The sequence below is a fragment of the Salvia splendens genome, chromosome 2, assembly GCF_004379255.2.
Source record: "Salvia splendens isolate huo1 chromosome 2, SspV2, whole genome shotgun sequence".
NCBI lineage: Eukaryota > Viridiplantae > Streptophyta > Magnoliopsida > Lamiales > Lamiaceae > Salvia > Salvia splendens.
The window spans coordinates 6,262,145-6,280,927 of record NC_056033.1 but is presented as its reverse complement, the minus strand read 5'-3'; the positions used below and the strand labels follow the sequence as shown (position 1 = coordinate 6,280,927).

At 39.1% G+C, this 18,783-nt stretch overlaps 4 protein-coding genes and 1 non-coding gene across 8 annotated transcripts; 2 read left to right on the top strand and 3 right to left on the bottom strand.

Moving 5' to 3' along the window:
- Positions 1-263: 263 nt before the first annotated feature.
- Positions 264-4,264, bottom strand: LOC121765789 (early nodulin-like protein 3). Its single transcript, XM_042162022.1, has 4 exons — positions 3,894-4,264; positions 3,694-3,809; positions 3,270-3,623; positions 264-430 (listed from the first exon to the last, which is right to left on the bottom strand). The coding sequence occupies exons 1-4, from the start codon at positions 4,021-4,023 to the stop codon at positions 374-376; spliced, it is 657 nt and encodes a 218-aa protein (XP_042017956.1). The 5' UTR covers positions 4,024-4,264; the 3' UTR covers positions 264-373.
- Positions 4,265-6,701: 2,437 nt separating this feature from the next.
- Positions 6,702-6,774, bottom strand: TRNAE-CUC. The gene has a single exon. It is a non-coding gene; the product is annotated as a tRNA-Glu (tRNA).
- A 150-nt stretch (positions 6,775-6,924) lies between these two features.
- Positions 6,925-9,409, bottom strand: LOC121760243 (protein PHLOEM UNLOADING MODULATOR-like). Its single transcript, XM_042155892.1, has 4 exons — positions 9,000-9,409; positions 7,812-8,206; positions 7,541-7,737; positions 6,925-7,452 (listed from the first exon to the last, which is right to left on the bottom strand). Exons 1-4 carry the CDS (start codon positions 9,314-9,316, stop codon positions 7,057-7,059), a joined length of 1,305 nt encoding a protein of 434 aa, XP_042011826.1. The 5' UTR covers positions 9,317-9,409; the 3' UTR covers positions 6,925-7,056.
- An 873-nt stretch (positions 9,410-10,282) lies between these two features.
- LOC121763262 lies at positions 10,283-11,520 on the top strand. Its single transcript, XM_042159242.1, has 2 exons — positions 10,283-11,164; positions 11,254-11,520. The coding sequence occupies exons 1-2, from the start codon at positions 10,283-10,285 to the stop codon at positions 11,518-11,520; spliced, it is 1,149 nt and encodes a 382-aa protein (XP_042015176.1).
- A 2,459-nt stretch (positions 11,521-13,979) lies between these two features.
- On the top strand, positions 13,980-17,801 carry LOC121785694 (protein LAZ1 homolog 1-like). Of its 4 annotated transcripts, none has more exons than XM_042184118.1 (10): positions 13,980-14,176; positions 14,395-14,493; positions 14,588-14,818; positions 14,965-15,021; positions 15,184-15,292; positions 15,726-15,910; positions 15,985-16,073; positions 16,175-16,430; positions 17,040-17,288; positions 17,384-17,801. In XM_042184118.1, exons 3-10 carry the CDS (start codon positions 14,603-14,605, stop codon positions 17,576-17,578), a joined length of 1,356 nt encoding a protein of 451 aa, XP_042040052.1. In that variant the 5' UTR covers positions 13,980-14,176; positions 14,395-14,493; positions 14,588-14,602; the 3' UTR covers positions 17,579-17,801. The 4 variants fall into 4 exon arrangements, with proteins under 4 accessions (XP_042040052.1, XP_042040044.1, XP_042040059.1 ...); XM_042184110.1 differs by having other exon boundaries at positions 14,585-14,818; XM_042184125.1 differs by lacking the exon at positions 14,395-14,493.
- The last annotated feature ends 982 nt before the right edge of the window (positions 17,802-18,783 follow it).

Here is an 18,783-nt window from a genome sequence, read left to right as displayed (position 1 = left end):
ACCGATTGACCCGACATGTTGTCTCAAAACTCAGACTTAGGATTGACAATTCATAATCGGGCAAAATTATGGAGTAACTCGAATCACCAGTTATAAAAACCCAACAATCCAATATGATTGATCCGAACCTATATGAATTGACCTGATTGGTATCCCTAGTTTTGGTTACACTGAATCATCTATGTGCATCTCAGTGATACCAAATCAGATTAGAGAAAAAAGTAAGGAGAAATAATTGGGTGCTTTGCCAAAACTAAAAAAGATTAAAGAACAAAGTGGCAATGATTCCAAAGTAGCGTCAATGACAGCAATATTACATATGGTATAATCATCACCCTTACCTTAAAGCTACTTTAGATTCAAAATTCTCTCTCTAAAACATCATTAGTAGCAAAATTACACAGCTAACTGCTCTCTCAACTCCCACCACCTGCATTTTGCCCACACAAAAATATTTAGTCACCAATACTAAAATCAACATGTTATCATTGCACAACTACATGCCAAAAAAATAAATAAATGCATAACAATATTCACAGCAAAACAACAGTTACATTACAAAGTAATCATTAGATAAAGTCATCTACATATGAAAAGGGGCATATGATAAAAAAAATGTAGGCCACTCCAAATTCAAAGTATATCTTTTATTTTCCTATTTTGATAAATACTAGTACTATAATAGGAGTAATATTTTGATAAGTAAAAGGAAAGGGGCACTTGTGTCCATATTCCCTTTCATGCTGGTCCCAATTGTCACAAAATAATGTCAGATAAATTGAGAATTCATAAGAGCATCCGCAACGGTGGCGCTGCTCGCCACCGCCGTCCGCGCCGCTGGCACGGCGCTGCTCGATGCATCGAGCAGTGCCGTGCCAGCGAGCAGCTGACGTGGCGCGCCCTCATTCGTCAACGGCATAACCGTTGGGTTTAAATAATTTTTTTTTAAAAAAAATTAATTTTTAATTAAAAAAACCGATAAAAAATTTTAAAAAAAAAATTCACTTCCCAAAAAAATTATATCCGTCTATAACTGTTTTTTCCCACTTTTTAATTTTTTTTAAAAATTTTTTTACCCCAAAAATACACACTTTCATCTATAAATACCTCCAATTTCACTCCAAAAAATTCACATCAAACTACACAATTCTCATCATCATTCTCTCATCTCCATTCTCATCTTCAATCTCTCATATCCATTTTCATCTTCATTCTCTCATACCCTACAACATCACTATGTCCGGCCAAGGCGATAACCCTACGGGCTCCCACGGTTGGAACCCCGAATGGTTCGGTTCACAACCATTTCCTAGTCCGGAAACGGAATATTCGGCCCCTCCTCAAACCCAAGATTCGGCCGTTCCGGGTGGCTACCGTCCATACCCAATCGACGACCAAGGTGCCTCTGAAGGACGATACCGGTGGACACCGGAGCCTAGGCCGACCGCCCCCTCCCAACCTCCGCAAGCTCCTACTCGCGGCAGCGGTGTCCGCACACCGTACACGCCGGCGGAGATGGATAAATTGTTCAAGGCTTACTTCGAAATCTCCGAAGATGTGGCGGTTGGCACGAACCAATCGGGCGATCACTTTTGGTGGCGCGTATCTCGCCGGTACAATGCAAACCGGTCGCCGGGAACGATCGAGCGCAACGAGAGTATGGTGCGCAACTGCATCGGCCGAGCCAACGACGAAATTGGCAAGTTCAATGGCTATTTCCTCCAGGAGTCGCGGAATGCCGGGAGCGGCCGGAGCGAGGTCGACATCATCACTGCGGCGCTGAGCACATACCAATCCATGAACGGTAAGTCGTTCAAGTACCTCAACGTTTGACAGGAAACGCGGTTCCACCCGAGGTATCTGGGAGGCGTAACATCCTCCTCTAGCGGCTCCTCCAAACGGTCAAGGTCGGTATCCCTATCCGACTCCGGCTCCGAAGAAGTGGCTAGTCAACTCGCCGGAGCTAACTTGGGTAGCCCCGACGCCGGACCAAGCGGTTCCCAACGCCGACCGCAAGGAAGGAAGAAGGCGGCGGCCGAGCGCCGGTGCTCCGCGACTCCATCGGCCCCCGCCCCCGAACCCGCACCCTATGTTCCACCTCCACCCCCGAACAACTCATTGTGGGGCCTTTTGGCCCAACTCAATATGGCCGATAGGTCAACTATGACCCCCACGCAACTTCAAACGCACGAGGGCATGATAGTGGGTCTCCAAAAACAATTGGGGTTGTTGCCGCCGGATGAGTAGTCTTCCTCGGGTAATATTAGCCAATAATTATGTAATTTTTAATTTTTAGTATTTTAATTATGTAATTTTTAATTTTTAGGATTTTAATTATGTCTTTTTTATTTTATTTGTATTTTGTAATATTTATTGTGATTTTTTAATGAATTTTAGTATTATGGAAATGTTTATGTTTAATTGAATATTAAATTAATTGTGCTCGTCCTTGCGGAATAGCACAGTTGTGGGTGTTGTGCTCTTGCCAGAGAGCATGCATGAATAGTACCGCCCGGGCCCACAACCGTGCCGCTGGCAAGAGCACGGTTGTGGATGCTCTAAGGTGGAGAAGTATAGAGACCAAGTTAATAAATGAGTTGTGATTGAGCCCACAATAACTATAGTAATAGTGAAATGGAGAAATCACGTGCATGTCAATAAATGCTCACCCAAATTTCATGTCATCCAAAAATACTTTGTAACTTGCTTTAATATTCGTTGCGTATATAAAACTGTTCGCTTAAATAATTATTTGAGGTAATCACATTTAAATGCGAGTATTAACAATATACTCCTATTGCCCAAAAAAAAATTACTAGTGTTACGTGTTGCAACAGTAGCAAAAGGTGACAGAAAAGGGAAAGCAAAAGGATAAAAAGAGATTAAAACATTAACAAATTTGTTAAAAATGATTTCCATCTTGATCCTTTTTAGTATTACTTTAAGAAAAATAATATTGTTTCATTGGAAAAATATTAGTAATAATGTATGGAGTATATGCAAGCAATCTGATTTTTTAATAAATTTATAATTTTTTGATTAATTTTAAATGAATAACTAGATTTTAACCAAATTTCATAATTTCTCCGGCAATTAGACTTTTCTAAAATAATTAGACTTTTCTAAAATAAGTGGTGCTACTATGAACCTAATTCAAAGTCATAAATTTCATTTATAAAACAAATAATCACTTCAGTTATCAATGCAATTAAAATGAGCCAAATCAATTAGCAAACACAAGAATTTAAAATTCCAAGAAAATTAAAAACCTGTTTGGAGCCAGAAGTAGGCAAAGGGCGGATGGTGGCGGAGTCAACTTCGCCGGTGGGCAGAGGCACCGCCGGATTACTATTAATAAACGGGATTCCTTCCTTCTCCGGCGCCACCGGGCTAGCGGCGCCTATGCTCAGCCCCGGGGCGGGGCTCGGCGACTCCCCCTCCCGCGGCTGAAACGGCCAGGGAAACGCCGGCGACGACGCCACATTCCCCCCTGAGCTAGGCGGAGCCGCCTCCGGCCCGGCGGCGCCACGCACCTCCACGGCGAACTTCTGCCCCTCCAAGCACGCCTCGCTCGACCCGTTGTAGAACGCGAAGTAGAAGAATCCAGCTCTTGAGGTGCGCCACTGCAATTTGTTGTCAAGATTCAATTTTTTTGTCCAATTTCGGAATGAAAAATGAAAATGTGTGACTTACTGTGTAAATTGAGGAGTTGGGGTTTCTCAAGATTGTAGCTTTAGTGAAGTTGCAGTGAGAGAAGGCTTCTTGGTTCTTGAAAATGAAGAGGGTGTAGTGATATTTGTGCTGGAAAACTGAGAAAATTCATAAACCCTAATGTTAGATTTCATCAGCGTGAAATTCAGAGGATAAAGAAGGAGCTTTGGAAGCAAACTTACTGACAGAATCTCCTATTTGAAGCTGGGGATTTTTCCACTGTGAAACTCCATCAACCACAACTGTTGCAGACTGTGAGAATTGAAATAGTTGCAGAGAAAATATGAGGATCAAAATGTAGGTGGAAACCATAGTTTAGTTAGTTCAATGGTAGGAGCAAAGCAATGCAGCTACTAAATTCTTGAATTGTGTAGGACTGAAATAGTGGGATTTATTCACAGTGAAGTGTGTGTGAGTGTGTTTTTGGTGTGTGTGAGTTGTCAGAAGTGTTGGGCTTTTCAGAGCAAAGGGATTTTGAATGGAGCAGAGTGATGGGATGGCAACAATATTTGCCACGGTAAAAGTTGGAGAAATGGCTTGTTGAAAGTGAAAAATAAATGTGAATAAAGAATGAGGGAAAGGGCATTTTATTTGTGGTGGGATTTGATAGTGATGATGGGCATTATCATTCTAAAATGATTCCTGTTGTGATTATCAACATATTGTATATTGTAATAAAAGTTCCATACTAAATGTAAGCTTTTGGTGGTGGAGGAATCCCATTTTTAGTCCCTTTTGGCATTCTTTTGATGTAATAACTAATAAGATAGTTTTTCTTCTTCTTTGTGTTAGTAGTAATTTGTATACAGAAGGATTGAAGATTCATGCAAAATTATTTGGTTAATAAAGGATTTGTTTACTTTGAAAAGTTACTAGTATAATTTAGTGCGTGCTATATATTTTGGTGCACTAACATTAAAATAGGTCAAATTGATTATATTTGAAAAAGAAAAGTAAAGAACGAATAAATAATTAAAGATGGGAAATGAGGATTTGTAAAAATATAAAGGTGAAAAATGTGTTGACTATGTAAGACAAGAAGCAAAATTAAACAAATTTACATAGACTTGGAAATGTCATGTGACGAAACAACAGCTATAAAACAAAATTTACTTATCCTTTTCATACCATTCTTTTACTAAAAAAATATTTTCTACATCGTTGAAGAATAATAAGTTAATAGAAGAATCATATATATGCAAAAGTAAAATAGAGTTTAGTGAAATGTTGGTTTTATATGTGTTGTCCGTTTCCTCTCCTCTCTTCTCTCCTCTCTTCTCTGACTCGCGTGCAGCCAAATCACCAATCGAGGTTACATATTTTTGAATTTTCAATTCACTTTCCTAATTGTGGCTATGTTACCCTATCATATCTGTTCAATTTTTTGTTAAATCATTAGACTTCGGTTGCTGTTTTAGTCTAATTACATTACTCCTATTATCAAGATTTTGACTGCCTCTTGGTCTATCTATATTGGGCTATTAGAGCATCCATGATGGATGCCTTAGTGTCCCCCCTAATAGGCGTCGTAATGGTTGTCACATCAGCATTTCTTAGTCCGTCCCTTCTTTCTGCAATAGTTTCGCCCTATTGTTCGCCCTATCAATTAAACTCAATTTGCATTTAATTTTTAATATTATTAAATTTTTTTAATTGCAAAAATATCAAAATATGTTATATTAAACACCACAAATTTTAAAAAACAACTACATTACTTAATTAAAAAAACTACATCATACATTACTAAAAAACTACATTAACTAACCTAAATTACTAAATTACTTAAAAATAACTACATTACTAAATTAATAAAAACCTAACTAGTCACCTAAATCTAAAGTTTGGGCGCCTGCAATAGTCGGACGAGGGAGGGAGTATTTATAAAGTTTGGAATTAAAAAAAAGAAATTAAAAACGTCGCACTCGTCCTCGGGCGAGATCGTCCGACGCGTTGCAATGGGCGTCCGATGCATCGCCCGACGCGTCGGGTGACCGACCCAGACGACTGATATTTCGGTCGTCCCACTCGGGCGCCCGATGCATCGAGGGCATGCAATGGTCGGACGAGGAGGCCCGAGGACGATTTTGCCCGATCATCCGCCCGATCTCCTTACCATTGTGGATGCTCTTAGTTCTTTATTAACTAATCAGTAGTAAAACATATTTTTCAATTTTGCTAATGTGTTGTTTCATATACATGGGTACAATATTGATGTTTTTTAACTGACTCTTTTATTATTCTCTTTGTCCCGTCTTAACTGAGATGGTTCTTTTGACACAATAATTAAGAAAATGTATTTAGTGAGTTAAATTGTGAAAATAATAAGAAAGAAAGAAAGAAAAAAAGGTAAATTAGGAGAGAAATAAAGTAGTAGTCCATAAGAGAGAATATAGTTTATTTTCGAATATGTAATTTTGTAAATTGTAATCAAGACTTTAAGTCTTTTCTAATTTATAATTTTGAAGTTGTAATTTCTAATTTTTACGTTGTAATTTGTAAATTTTAAGTTGTAATTTGTAATTTTAAAGTTGTAATTTGTATCAATAAAATTGCATTTGTACATCGCTTTATTCTAATTTTATTTATGCAAATATATTTACATTTTTTACTTGAATTACAAATTTAAAAAAAAAAATTAAACGAACGGCCGAACCGGCCCGGAACCGGATTTGCACCGACGGTTCGGCGGTTCACGCGAACCGGAACCGCCGAACCTTGGCCGGGCCGGTTCAGGTTCCATCATTTCTCGAACCGGAACCGGCGGTTCCGAACCGTGGTGACGTCTACTTTTATGTAAAATAAGCTACTGACATTAATAAACTTACTGCAACCAAATTGGTCGGGTTTGAATTCTCGCATTGGGTAATCGGGTTTCCAAAATAATGGGTCGGATAGCTAATTTCGAATTTTGGGCCGGATCCCACGAGAACCCATGGGTCAATTACCAATAAATATCCATGCAAAAATATTGAATAGAAAATCTTAAAATATTCCGTTGCCGGGACGTGAACCCGGGTCTCTCGGGTGAGAGCCGAGTATCCTAACCAACTAGACTACAACGGATCAGTTGATAGCAGGCCTAATGTATGAATTAATATATAAAGTATTCTTATATATGCAAAAAGTATGTACTCTTACTTATTAATGTTATGTTTGTCTCACACATTGATAAAGTCTTTATTACTATTTAAATTAGACTAATAGGGGACAACATTAAAACCAACAGGCAACAGCAATGCCTAAATTCTTGAGAGTTCAAACATACTACAACAAAAAATTTCATCTCCATACAACAACAATGAACATCTCACATCTCCATACAACAACAATTGAAAGTAAGTAAAATCAGCCGTCGCTAGTCAATGTGAAGGCAAGAATGACTACCACTAATGCAAACAGCATGGTTGCACCAGAAAACACCCACAAAGCTTTGCTACTCGATTCCTGCCTCACCCGACCGCTTACTTCAACCTCTTTTAGAAGCTCCTGAACTCGATCCATGTCCGAGTCTTTGGCCGCTTGCACTAGCCTGCTCTCAATTTTGTCCAGTTTATCCAGCCGCTTGGATCTCGAACTATCCTTGATTGGCCAGAACACACCTACCATCTTCCACAAGAAGATGCCCATGTAGATGGCTAGAATGCAATCCACGCTGTAATGGTGGCGCTCTCGGATTTCACGTTGGGCGCTGTGAGCTACCAGCATCCATATAATGGCTGATGTAAACCCTCCATAGGCTTCCTGCAATAATTTCAATATGATTTCCATGAATGCCATTGATATCTGCGTGGGGGGTAAGGGGTGGAATTTTTTTTAACTCTCTACGTACTGTCCATGCCATGGCTGTTAAGACAGCGACGAGCATGTGCCCGCTGTATATTAGGTCGTTGCACCCGCCACCAGCTTTCTTCAGAAGACTGTACCACGGTGAAGCTCCTTCGGAAGCTGTAGGTCGCAGAAAGTCAGCAAGAAAGTTCATTGAGCCCCAGTTTGGTATGAATTCAGCTTCATATTCTCCTGTAACAGCTGAGAGAGCAAATACAAGTTAGTCCGATGATTGCAACATCTTTGACATCATGGAAGCAAAATTCGTTATATACCATATGCAAAATCATGATGAATAATATGGCGTATAGCACTAGAATCTTTGGCGTACGGAACATAATATTTCTGCACCCAAGGATGTGGGTGTGCAGGCACTTGGAATCTAGCTGAAGCACACCATGGCCGCGCTGAGGGAAGGATGGTAGATACGAAAGCTATTGCACGAAGAAGCCGCCCAACACCCATGGTGAACATATATCTTGCTCCCAGGCCTAGCCCAGGAGCTTCAACTGAATTAAACAATACTGAGAATCCAAGCATAATAAACAACATCAAGTAATGGTGCAACCCAATGATTCGAGCTCTCAGTATATCCACCATTACTTGAGGCAGCTTCTCGTTCAATGCTAGCAGCAACCACTGGCCAACATCAGGGAGAGGTGGTGTATCACTGTCCAACCATTATAAAGCCCATCATACATCATCAAATCACAGAATTCTTATCAGCAAACATGCAGATAGGTTTTCAACTCTATCACTCCAGAAAACTAGATTGCAGGGAGATATGTCAGGGACTCGAATTTCTACATGTTTCCATTTACCAAGGTGTCTATCCAAAGCAGACCATATACATATACACAGAACTGCAATATAAATTACTCTGAAAACATATCATTATTTGGAGACTTGAAAGCTCAAAGAAATACTGAAGCATATACAACCAAGTTATTTAGAAACAAGGTCATAAGATCCAAGTAAGAAATTTAGCCAACGCCTACTGATACATACAAATAATCATCTCATTTTGGCATGTTCAAGATTACAAATGGAAAAATACGTATATTTGTTCTGCAGCAATTGACACCTTAATTTGAAACACAGAAAACAGCAGAGTCAAAAATGGAAGTTTACTTATGAATTTGCCATATTTAAATTTAGAGAATTTGTACAGAAAAAATTAAATTCTGCTCTGTCCAGAGAATTAAATGTCCCCAGCTTAGATTATAATTGCTGAATCTATCATCTGAGACCTTCTAATAGTTGTCGAAATGCTCAGAAAAGGAATATGAAAACAGCAAAAATCTATAAATAGAATCTGATTTCAGAACTATAAATCTGCAATTGACAAAATCCCCATTCCCTGCGACGGTAACAATGTCGACAACACAGACCCCAAAAATAGCAAAAAATTAATGGCAGAACCATAAATCTACGATAACAAAAGTAGGTTTTGGTATGCATACTTGTGCCAGTTTAGACCTAGAACAGCGGTGACAGAGCGAACCGAAATTGCTTCAAACAGCAGAGCTGAAAGCATGAAAAGTATCGAGAGAATGAACGGTATTGCCGCCCGAAGCTCCAGCGACCAGTGCTTGTAAAATGGGACGCGAACTACGGCGGCGATCGCGAGAGCCACCCAGAGAAGTGGCTGCAGGCACTCGTGCCACAGCGGCGAGAGGTGGCGGAGGTAGTCTAGGCCTATGTAGGCTATTGCTGCGATCCCCAACCCTGAGGAGCTTACCCAGCGGCGGCGCCGCTCAGAGATCGGCGGTGACCGCATTTTACGGTTCAGATAGTTGGGGGGAAAGAGTAGAGTGAAACTTGGAGATTAGAGAGAGCTACTTCCCTAATTTAACTTCTAACAATGTCAATAACTGACATTTTTTTCTATCTTTCAAGATTTTTTTTCCAAATTCATTTCAAATTTAAAATTTGCCCAAAGTTAATTGAGATGCTTCATTTTAGGAATAATTTTTGTTGTACTATATGAAAGCACTAATTTAACTTGAAGTGTCCCAAAAAGAAATACTCCTACTACAAATAGATTAACTTGGAAAGAAGAGAATACTTGGAGAAAAAATATACTCCTATGTTGGATAAACTATTTTGCCTAATTATACACATAACAAGATTCATTTCAAAATGTATTATATCCTGTGAGGAAATTTGAATTATACTCCCTCCCTCCATCCCAATTTTGGAGTGCGAATTAGTTATGACACGGGTTTTAAGAAATTGGTGAAGTGTGTAATTAATGAAGTGAGAAGGTAGAGTGTGTAATAAATGAAGTGAGTAGTTGGAAAGTGAGATAGGTTGACTTTTTTTAGTTTAAAATTGTTTCTTTTTTACTTTCTTTAATTTTGGTTGTTTAAATAAGTTAGACTTATGGTTTTTAATTTTACATCTTGGTTACTCTATTTCCTTTACATAAAATTAAGCTAGGACAAAATTAAAATTAAAACTAATGTTTGAACACTTTGCAATCCCCTAATTTTCGGCCATCACATCAACACCAATTTAAAGAGGGAACTCATTCCATTTTCATTTACTGAACCTCCAAATTAAGGAGGGAAAAATGCATTACAATCCCATGGAGGGAAAAATCCAAAATCAAATTAAAGGTAATCTACATCTATAAATACATTCACTCCACAATTACTCCAAAAACTTGAACTCCACCTACCTACACACCAACCAAAAGGTATTTATATGTAAATTTCCCTCAGAGCAATTTCATCATAGGGGAATGGAAATGGATCAAGAAATGGAGCAAGAGATGGAGCTGGAGCATATTCAAGATGCAGCACTGGAGCAAGGGCCGAGACCAGGCCAAAGTTTGAGCAGCCAAATGAAGAACCATATTGTGCAGTTCCTTCAACAGCAATGCCAAGCTGGAGCACTGCCACATGGTTCATTTCAAGAGGCAGCCAACAGATTCAAAGTGCACAGAAGGACAGTGAGCCGCTTATGGGGGATAGCCAAGCAGCAAATTGAAGATGGGAAACCTGTTATCATGAGGGGCAGAGCATCAGGATATACTAAGAAAACAGGTAAAGTACATTTTGATGATGAAAAGTTCAGACAATTGTCTTTTGTTGAGAGATCTTGCTATAGAAAGCTTGCATGTAAAATGTGTGTTAGCAAGACAACAGTTGGTAGATGGGCAAAGAGTCACCTGATAAGGCCACATACAAATGCCATAAAATCAGCACTCACTGAAGCAAACAAAATCAGTAGAATGAGATGGTGTCTTACTCATATTCAGCCAGCTATGGATGAAGGAAAGCTTCTTTATCATGCTATGCACAACACAGTTCATATTGATGAGAAATGGTTTTACATGACAAAGGCTTCAGACAGATACTACCTGTTGCCGGATGAGGATGAGCCTTACAGGACTTGCAAGTCAAAAAGATTCATCACAAAAGTGATGTTCATGTGTGCTGTAAGTAGGCCACAGTTTGGCACAGATGGGCAGCCCATCTTTGATGGTAAAATAGGTATATTCTCATTCACAGAACAAGTTCCAGCTAAAAGGAAGTCTAAGAATAGGCCAAGAGGGACATTAGAGACAAAACCTATCCCATCAGTTAACAAGGAAGCAATGAGAGAATGTCTCTTGAATCAGGTATGGATATTTTTTCCCCTCACCTTCCTATCAGACATTGGTAATGTCATCATTTAGCATATTTTCATTGATTCATACATAATGCACAGATTATTCCAGTAATCAAGGCAAAGTGGCCAGCCAATGCAAGCAAGGATATATATATTCAACAAAACAATGCCAAACCTCACCTAAGATCATTTGACTCACAATTTGATGAGCTTGCAAGTTCAGATGGATTTAAGTTCCATCTAATTAGCCAACCAGCCAACTCCCCAGACACCAATGTATTGGACCTTGGCTTTTTTAGGGACATACAATCACTACAAGATGATAAAGTAGCAACCAACATAGATGAATTACTAGGTAATGTCTAAAATTCTTTTGAGGAACTCACACCACAAACTCTGAACAATGTTTTTTTAACATTGCAAAGCTGCCTCAGTAAGATCCTAGAAGTGCATGGGGGCAACAATTACAAAATACCCCACTTGAACAAAGAAAGACTGAGAAGGACAGTGGGGCTTCCTACATCCCTTGAAGTTGAGGAGAATCTGGTCAAAGAGAGCTTGGAGTATCTACTACTACCTTAGAATGATGTGGGTGCCTCATATGACATAGGGCATCTAATGAATGTTTTACAGCTCTAGATAGGCCACTTGGAGCATATGGTTTACAGTATAAGCATCAAAGTAGTTTGGTGTTTAGGATGTAAACTTGTTTTTTTGGTTATAGCCTTCATTTTGGGTTAGAAGATGCATTTTGTATGAATTACAAGTGTAATTCTTGGTTGGGGTGTGTTTTGTTAACAAATTTGCAAATCAAAGCCTCCAAACCATCAAAGGGGTGGCTAAGTTCACAAAATCACAACCAATACAGAGGCATCATAGCTGAGCATGCATAACTCTCAGAAAAACTTCATCACAGAGGACCAACATTGCAATTCAGACCCAACAAACCAACCAAAGGCTGTAAATTTGCAAATCAAAGCCTCCAAACCATCAAAGGGGTGGCTAGGTTCACAAAAACACAACCAATATAGAGGCATCATAGCTGAGCATGCATAACACTCACAAAAACTTCATCACAGAGAAGCAACCATAGCTGAGCATGCAAATCAAAGCCTCCAAACCATCAAAGGGGTACCCATGTTCACAAAAAACCAACCAATACAGAATGATGTTAGCTAAGCATGTAGAACTCTCAGAAAATACATCATCACAGAGGTACAAAATTGCAAATCAAAGCCTCTAAACCATCAAAGGGGTGCCCATGTTCACAAAAAACCAACCAATACAGAATGATGTTAGCTAAGCATGTAGAACTCTCAGAAAATACATCATCACAGAGGTACAAAATTGCAAATCAAAGCCTCCAAACCATCAAAGGGGTGGCTAAGTTCACAAAAAACCAACCAATGCAGTCAATACACAGATAATCAGATGTAATTCAACACAAAAACTTCATCATGGAGTATCAAACAAGATCAATTCAACTGAAACAGCCTCCAAACCATCAAAGGGGTGGCTAAGAATTGAAAAAATACCCACAGTTTAGATGAGATCTTTCATGCCAGGCAACAAGATCAACAACATAGCTTTCTCATTTTCGGTGTACTCCACCTTTGACGAAGACTGTGGTTGAGGTCCAGATTTGTCACAGGGGAGGGATGGTTCTTGTGTTTCAGAGTCTTCATAGGGCTGGAACGGTGGGGGATGTTCGGATCCGTGCAAGCCCTCCGACGGCGGTTGGCGTTCAGACCCGTCAAAGCCCTCAGACGGTGGATGGATTTCAGATCCGTCGAAGAAGCAAGCCGGTGGGGGAAGCTCAGTTTCTTGGACGACCTCAGACCCATCAACACCCCCAAACCATCTTCTATGTCCAGATCGGTGGTAACAATCGACCACACGGTCGATTTCCCACCGTGAAATCACTTCCGGTGGTGTATCAGGGACGATTAGGGTTTCGGGAGGTGTATCGAAAGATGGCATCGATTCACACTCCGACAATGGATCCCAATCTTCCGCCATGAGAAGCGAATAGAGAGAGACGGGAATGGTGGAGTGATTATAGTAGGAGCCGATTAGACAATTTAGATCGGCGATTATAGTAGGAGCCGATTAGGGTTCCTACAATTAGGAATGAAGGGAGACGGGAATGGTGGAGTGAGAGAGAGATGAAAGTCAAATGAGGGGGATGGGGGGATGGGGGTGGGGTTAGGGTGGGTTATGATTTTGTTTTTTTTTTGGGGGGGTTTATTTTTGTGTTGATAATGGCATTTGAGTGTAATTTTGTTGAATAATGGGGTAAAATTCTATGTTCAAAAATGGAAAATTCTAAATGTGACTCTAAAACTGGGACGGACTTTTATGGCAAAATGTGACTCCAAAACTGGGACGGAGGGAGTACTTCACTTGGTTGATAAAACAAACAGTTATCTCCATATTAGCATAACTTCTGTTATGGCATAATTAATTACTTTAACACTAATCATTTTAAGACTTTTTTTAGACATGTAATCGGTTCCTCCTAATAACAGTAAACATAAGAGAATATATATATAGTTGCGTTAGTGTACTAATTAATTTACATTAATAACTAATAATTTTCAGTATTAAAATTATCAACACAAAGACATAAATATATCAATACAATATGTAAATGTAAATATCAATAGAAAGACATAATTTATCAATATAAGAAAAATTGATAAATTTATATCTTTTATATTGATATTTTTAAGATACAAAATTGATATTTAGTTATTAGTATTACTATAAAAAAATTAGTATTTGAAGACACCTATACATATATATAATATATATACACACATTTTCAAAATTGGGAAGCATTTATTCGGTTCGAGATGAGTTGTGCAGTTGATTTTGTTTCGAGCCGTTCAAGCGAAGATCGATCGATTGCATTCCTAAAGAAGCATTTTATTCAACTCAGATTCATGCATTCTGAAATGAGAGGAATGGAATTCTATACATTAGGGATTTTTTAATCAGATTTGTGGAGCTATATATCAAGGTTTTATTTTGCCCTTCTCTAATTTCTTTGATTTTTTTGCGCTAATGTACATTATTAATTTATTATCAAGTCAATTTGGGGATGTTCTGGTGAAATACGGCATGCATTTTATTTTATTTTTTGTTTCTTAATCGTACGTGCGGAAATAAATTCGGAATCAATTTGGGTTTAATGTAAACCAGACTGCATTTTTAGGGCATTTTATTTTCTGTGAACAGGAAAATTGGTATTGCTTGTAGTTGGAAGATATTGATGATTTTGGAGTATTGTGGAGAATAATTTCACCGTGCAACCTTAGTTTAGCAGATTTTTATGAGGTGGTTTGGAAGGAGTTTAGGTTCTTTATTGATCAAATAGTTCAATCTAGTCCCACTTATCTATGAAAAGCTTATCACTTGATTTTTTCAGAAGGTTGTATGATGTGCAATGGGGTGGAAGGTGGTTTTACTCTCATTGTTACACATTGCCACTGTGGTTGATGCTATGAGCCGGTCGGAGAGATTTTTTTCCTTGGGTATGTATGTAGGAACTTCCACCATTCGCAATTGGGTGGTTAGCAGCGCAGCCATATTTGTGTTGGTGGCAGTCATTCTGTCCATGTACTTGATCTTTGATCATTTGATTGCCTACAACCAGCCAGAGGTTCGTCCCATTTTCAAGATATGTGCCTCGTTTGTTAGCTGATCGTATTGTTGTTGGTTGATACTAGTGTTCATGACTGTTTATCACAGCCATCAAGAGTCGTCTTTCGCGCCTCTAATAATGTAGTTGGTTATGTTTTATTTCAGGAGCAGAAGTTCTTGGTGCCCATTATTCTAATGGTTCCCGTATATTCTGTGGAATCGGTAATGATGTCTGGTGAATATCATTATATGCGTTTAACTTCCAACATTAGGGGCACCATTATTATGAGAGATAATAACAACTTAAGATGAGCCGCTCTGAATTTATTTTCTTTGGACCAGGGCTTATTCTGTTTCTTGTTGATTGTTTGGTAATGTGAACAGTTTCTATCACTGTTAAACTCTGAGGTTGCCTTCAATTGTCAAATTCTGCGAGATTGTTATGAAGCTTTTGCATTGTATTGCTTTGAGAGATATCTCATAGCCTGCTTAGGTATGTCTATTTTCCTTTACCTGGAATATCTTTCAATTAAAATCTTTCTTCAAAGATCTTCCCAATTTCTAAATCAAGTACTCCACTTGTCTAGTTAGTCTTGTACTATTACTTTATAATTTTTTTAATTTCTTCTTCCTGCTTCAGTTCAACTCCTTAATGTAAATATTCTCAAATTCAAAATTCATCAATGGGCTTAGTTTTAAAAATATGAGAAGTTTTAGGGTTCTAACCAGATAATGCATATAGTAGTGTCAAATTTTATGTGTCAGATACTAATTATGAAATTTCAGTTGATCACGTACAATTTGATGGTAGTCTCCCTTCTCATATATTTCAATTGTCTGCATTCTTTTCGAATGTTATTTTCCTCCAAGAGAACTATTGCACTGTGTCGAAAATCATGCAAATCATGCATGATCATGTCTTGCAGGTGGAGAGGAAAGTACCATTAAATTTATGGAAGACCAAAGCTTGGTTACCTCTTACACACCTCTTGTAGATGAAGTTTATGCTTATGGCATTGTTCAACATCCTTTTCCATTGAGTTGCTTTTTAAGAGACTGGAAGCTTGGTTCTGAATTCTATCAAGCTGTAAAAATTGGTGTTGTGCAATATGTATGTAGACTTTCGTAGAAATTGGTAATCTGATGTTCTCTGTTTGTTATTAACCAAAGTCTCTGATGCAACAGATGACACTGAAGATGATATGTGCATTACTTGCAGTTCTTTTTGAATCTTTGGGCGTTTATGGGGAAGGAAAGTTTGACTGGGGATATGCGTAAGTTACTATTCTACAACTTGCTCAAGTTTAGCTTTCATTTTTATAGCTTGGTTTCTGTGTTGTTGTGATTGAGTTAAAAGCTTGTGATCTGCTTGCAGTTATCCCTATTTAGCGGTAGTACTAAATTTCAGCCAAACCTGGGCCTTATATTGCCTTGTGCAGTTTTATTCTGTTACCAAGAATAAATTGGCACCAATTAAACCATTGGCCAAGTTTTTGACATTCAAGTCAATCGTCTTCATGACATGGTGGCAAGGTGTTGCTCTTGCCTTTATTTTCTCATTTGGAGCTTTTAAGGGGTCATTGGTACAGGTTCCTGAAGCCCGTATACAAGACTACTTCATATGTTTAGAGGTGTGTTGAAAATTACCTCAATTTCCTTTGAATGTTGCTGAGTAAGTGAGTATATAATTCAAATGACCATATATCATTATTGTATATCATGCATCAAAAATCAAATCTGTCTTTTGTTTCTTTAATGTAACGGAATTGAATTCTTGTGATTTTTGTACCTAGTTTTCCAATCAGTATCGTATTCCTATTGGTTGGAGTTGTTATAGCTTGCTGATTTCCACATCGAATATAGACGTATTCTTCACAAAATTGCTCCTACCATTTTCTTGCAATTGGAACCTTGACTTTATAATTGGTGGTTTTGCATGTATACGGAGAAATCATTATACTGAAGAGAGCAGAGTTCTGTATCTAAATTTCACAGAATAAGGAATATTGAGGCTTCGGTTTCAAGACTTTAGGCACATCTTCTTTGTTTACATTTCCGAAGTTTTATTCTATGCGATCATACATGTTGTCCTCGAATATTCTCAAGGCTCTTCATTAAATGATAAATAGATGGTATGACTCTTGGTTAGGATTATAGTAGTAGTTTTTAAAGCTCTTGCAATAATGGAGTTTTATTGGATTCAATGCTGTGACTGATGAATTTGGATGTTGGTGAGTCAGATGGGTGTGGCTGCTGTGATACATATCCATGTCTTCCCTGCTGAACCCTACAAACAGGGAGAGAGATGCGAGCGAAATGTTGCTGTCATGGCTGATTATGCAGCCTTAGACACTCCACCAGATGCCGAAGAGGTTCAAGACTGTGAAAGATCTCCCACAATACCCGTTTCCATGATTACAGAGGGAGAAGACACCCACCCGAAAATCCATCAAAGTGTCTGTGATGTGCTCCTTGGAAGCGGTGGGATTGTAAGACCCGTCTCTTTCTCCTTTCTCTTAAGCAAAATCACCATACCTTCTACAATGTTATCTTACATATTTGTCGATGGTTCATGTTTTTACAGATGGTTGATGACGTGAAGTTCACTGTGTCCCATGTTGTCGAACCAGTTGAAAGAGGACTGTGTAAACTGAATAGAACTTTTCGCCATATATCTGAAAACATGAAAAAACATGGGGAATGCAAGAACGATTGCTGCCTAGTCCCATTGAACTCGTCCCCGAAAGAAATCGCTAGCACAAGCAACAATGATCATTAACCAGTTATATCAAAATACACAGATACGCAGGTGTGTAATGCAGTGCCCCAAAATTCCATGTGTAAATAGTATTCCAGTTGCAGATGAAACAATTTCTGGAATCTCAACTATTCAGGGAACCTTTCTTTTTGTTTTTTGTTTTTTTAAATGTGTACAGGAGATCTTCATTTTAGTGTTATTATATTATCATTTTTAGTTTTAGAAGAAAAAAGAAAATTGCAGCAGTGTATGATTATTGTTTTTTTTTTTTTTTTTAAATTAACTTCATATATTTATATCATATATATGAAGGAGGAAATTACAAATCAACTCCTATAACAAGGAGGAAAGACAAATTACGCCACCCAGGGTTCGAACTCGAGACCTCCAGGATGGACGCGGTATCCAGCGCCCTTTACCGCTAGGCCAAGGGGCTTGGATGCAGTGTATGATTATTGTTGTAGTTGGTATTTTAATAAAATACTAATACTACTACTCTTGTGGGACAAAGGGAGAAGGAGTACTAATCAATTACCAACTCGATAAAATAAGGCCATCCACAATGGGGTGGACGATAGCGCGTCCGATGCAAAAATAAGGCCATCCACAATGGGGCGGATGATAGCGCGTCCGATCAGGCGTGCTATCGTCCGCCACTGTGGCACCGTGAACGACGGACGACGCTTAGTCAGCGCCCGACGCTTAGTCCGCGGACGAAGCGCGAATGATAGGTCATCGTCCGCCCACTGTGAGCCACGCGGACGATGCAACGCGTTTTAGTTTTTTTTTTAATTTCGAAAATTTTGCTATATATACCCCAGCTTCACTTTTCATTTGTAACTTTTCGATTAACTTTTAAACTCTTAAATTACGCTATAAAATGGATTCCGATGGATACTCAAGTCCTAGTAGCCCGATGTTTGGAGATGGCGCACGGTGGCCGGGTACACAACCTGGCTAAAATCGGTCGTTCGATGCCAACACGCAGTACGATCCGGACTTCAGTACGGATTCGCACGGTCTCTCCGACATGAAGCCGTCTCCAACTCGCCCTGCCGCCGCTTCTCGTCGCGCCGCCGCCGCCGACGCCGCCCCCTCCGCCGCCAGAAAGAAGCGGACCAAGCACCGGGCGCACAAGTTGTCACCTCCGACAACTTGTGAAGAGTACGCCCCCGGTCGTACGAACTACCAGCCGGATGAAACCCTCGTCTTGGCCAGGTGTTGGG

Coding starts and splice junctions, on each gene's coding strand:
- LOC121763262 (XM_042159242.1), top strand. CDS start 10,283: ATGGAAATGGATCAAGAAATGGAGCAAGAGATGGAGCTGGAGCATATT. Junction 11,165..11,253: donor GAGAATGTCTCTTGAATCAG/GTATGGATATTT, acceptor CATAATGCACAG/ATTATTCCAGTAATCAAGGC.
- LOC121765789 (XM_042162022.1), bottom strand. CDS start 4,023: ATGGTTTCCACCTACATTTTGATCCTCATATTTTCTCTGCAACTATTT. Junction 3,810..3,893: donor TCAAATAGGAGATTCTGTCA/GTAAGTTTGCTT, acceptor GAATTTTCTCAG/TTTTCCAGCACAAATATCAC. Junction 431..3,269: donor CTACTTCTGGCTCCAAACAG/GTTTTTAATTTT, acceptor GGCAAAATGCAG/GTGGTGGGAGTTGAGAGAGC.
- LOC121760243 (XM_042155892.1), bottom strand. CDS start 9,316: ATGCGGTCACCGCCGATCTCTGAGCGGCGCCGCCGCTGGGTAAGCTCC. Junction 7,738..7,811: donor TCATCATGATTTTGCATATG/GTATATAACGAA, acceptor TTGCTCTCTCAG/CTGTTACAGGAGAATATGAA. Junction 7,453..7,540: donor TAACAGCCATGGCATGGACA/GTACGTAGAGAG, acceptor AAATTATTGCAG/GAAGCCTATGGAGGGTTTAC.
- LOC121785694 (XM_042184125.1), top strand. CDS start 14,603: ATGGGGTGGAAGGTGGTTTTACTCTCATTGTTACACATTGCCACTGTG. Junction 14,819..14,964: donor TTGCCTACAACCAGCCAGAG/GTTCGTCCCATT, acceptor GTTTTATTTCAG/GAGCAGAAGTTCTTGGTGCC. Junction 17,289..17,383: donor TCCTTGGAAGCGGTGGGATT/GTAAGACCCGTC, acceptor ATGTTTTTACAG/ATGGTTGATGACGTGAAGTT.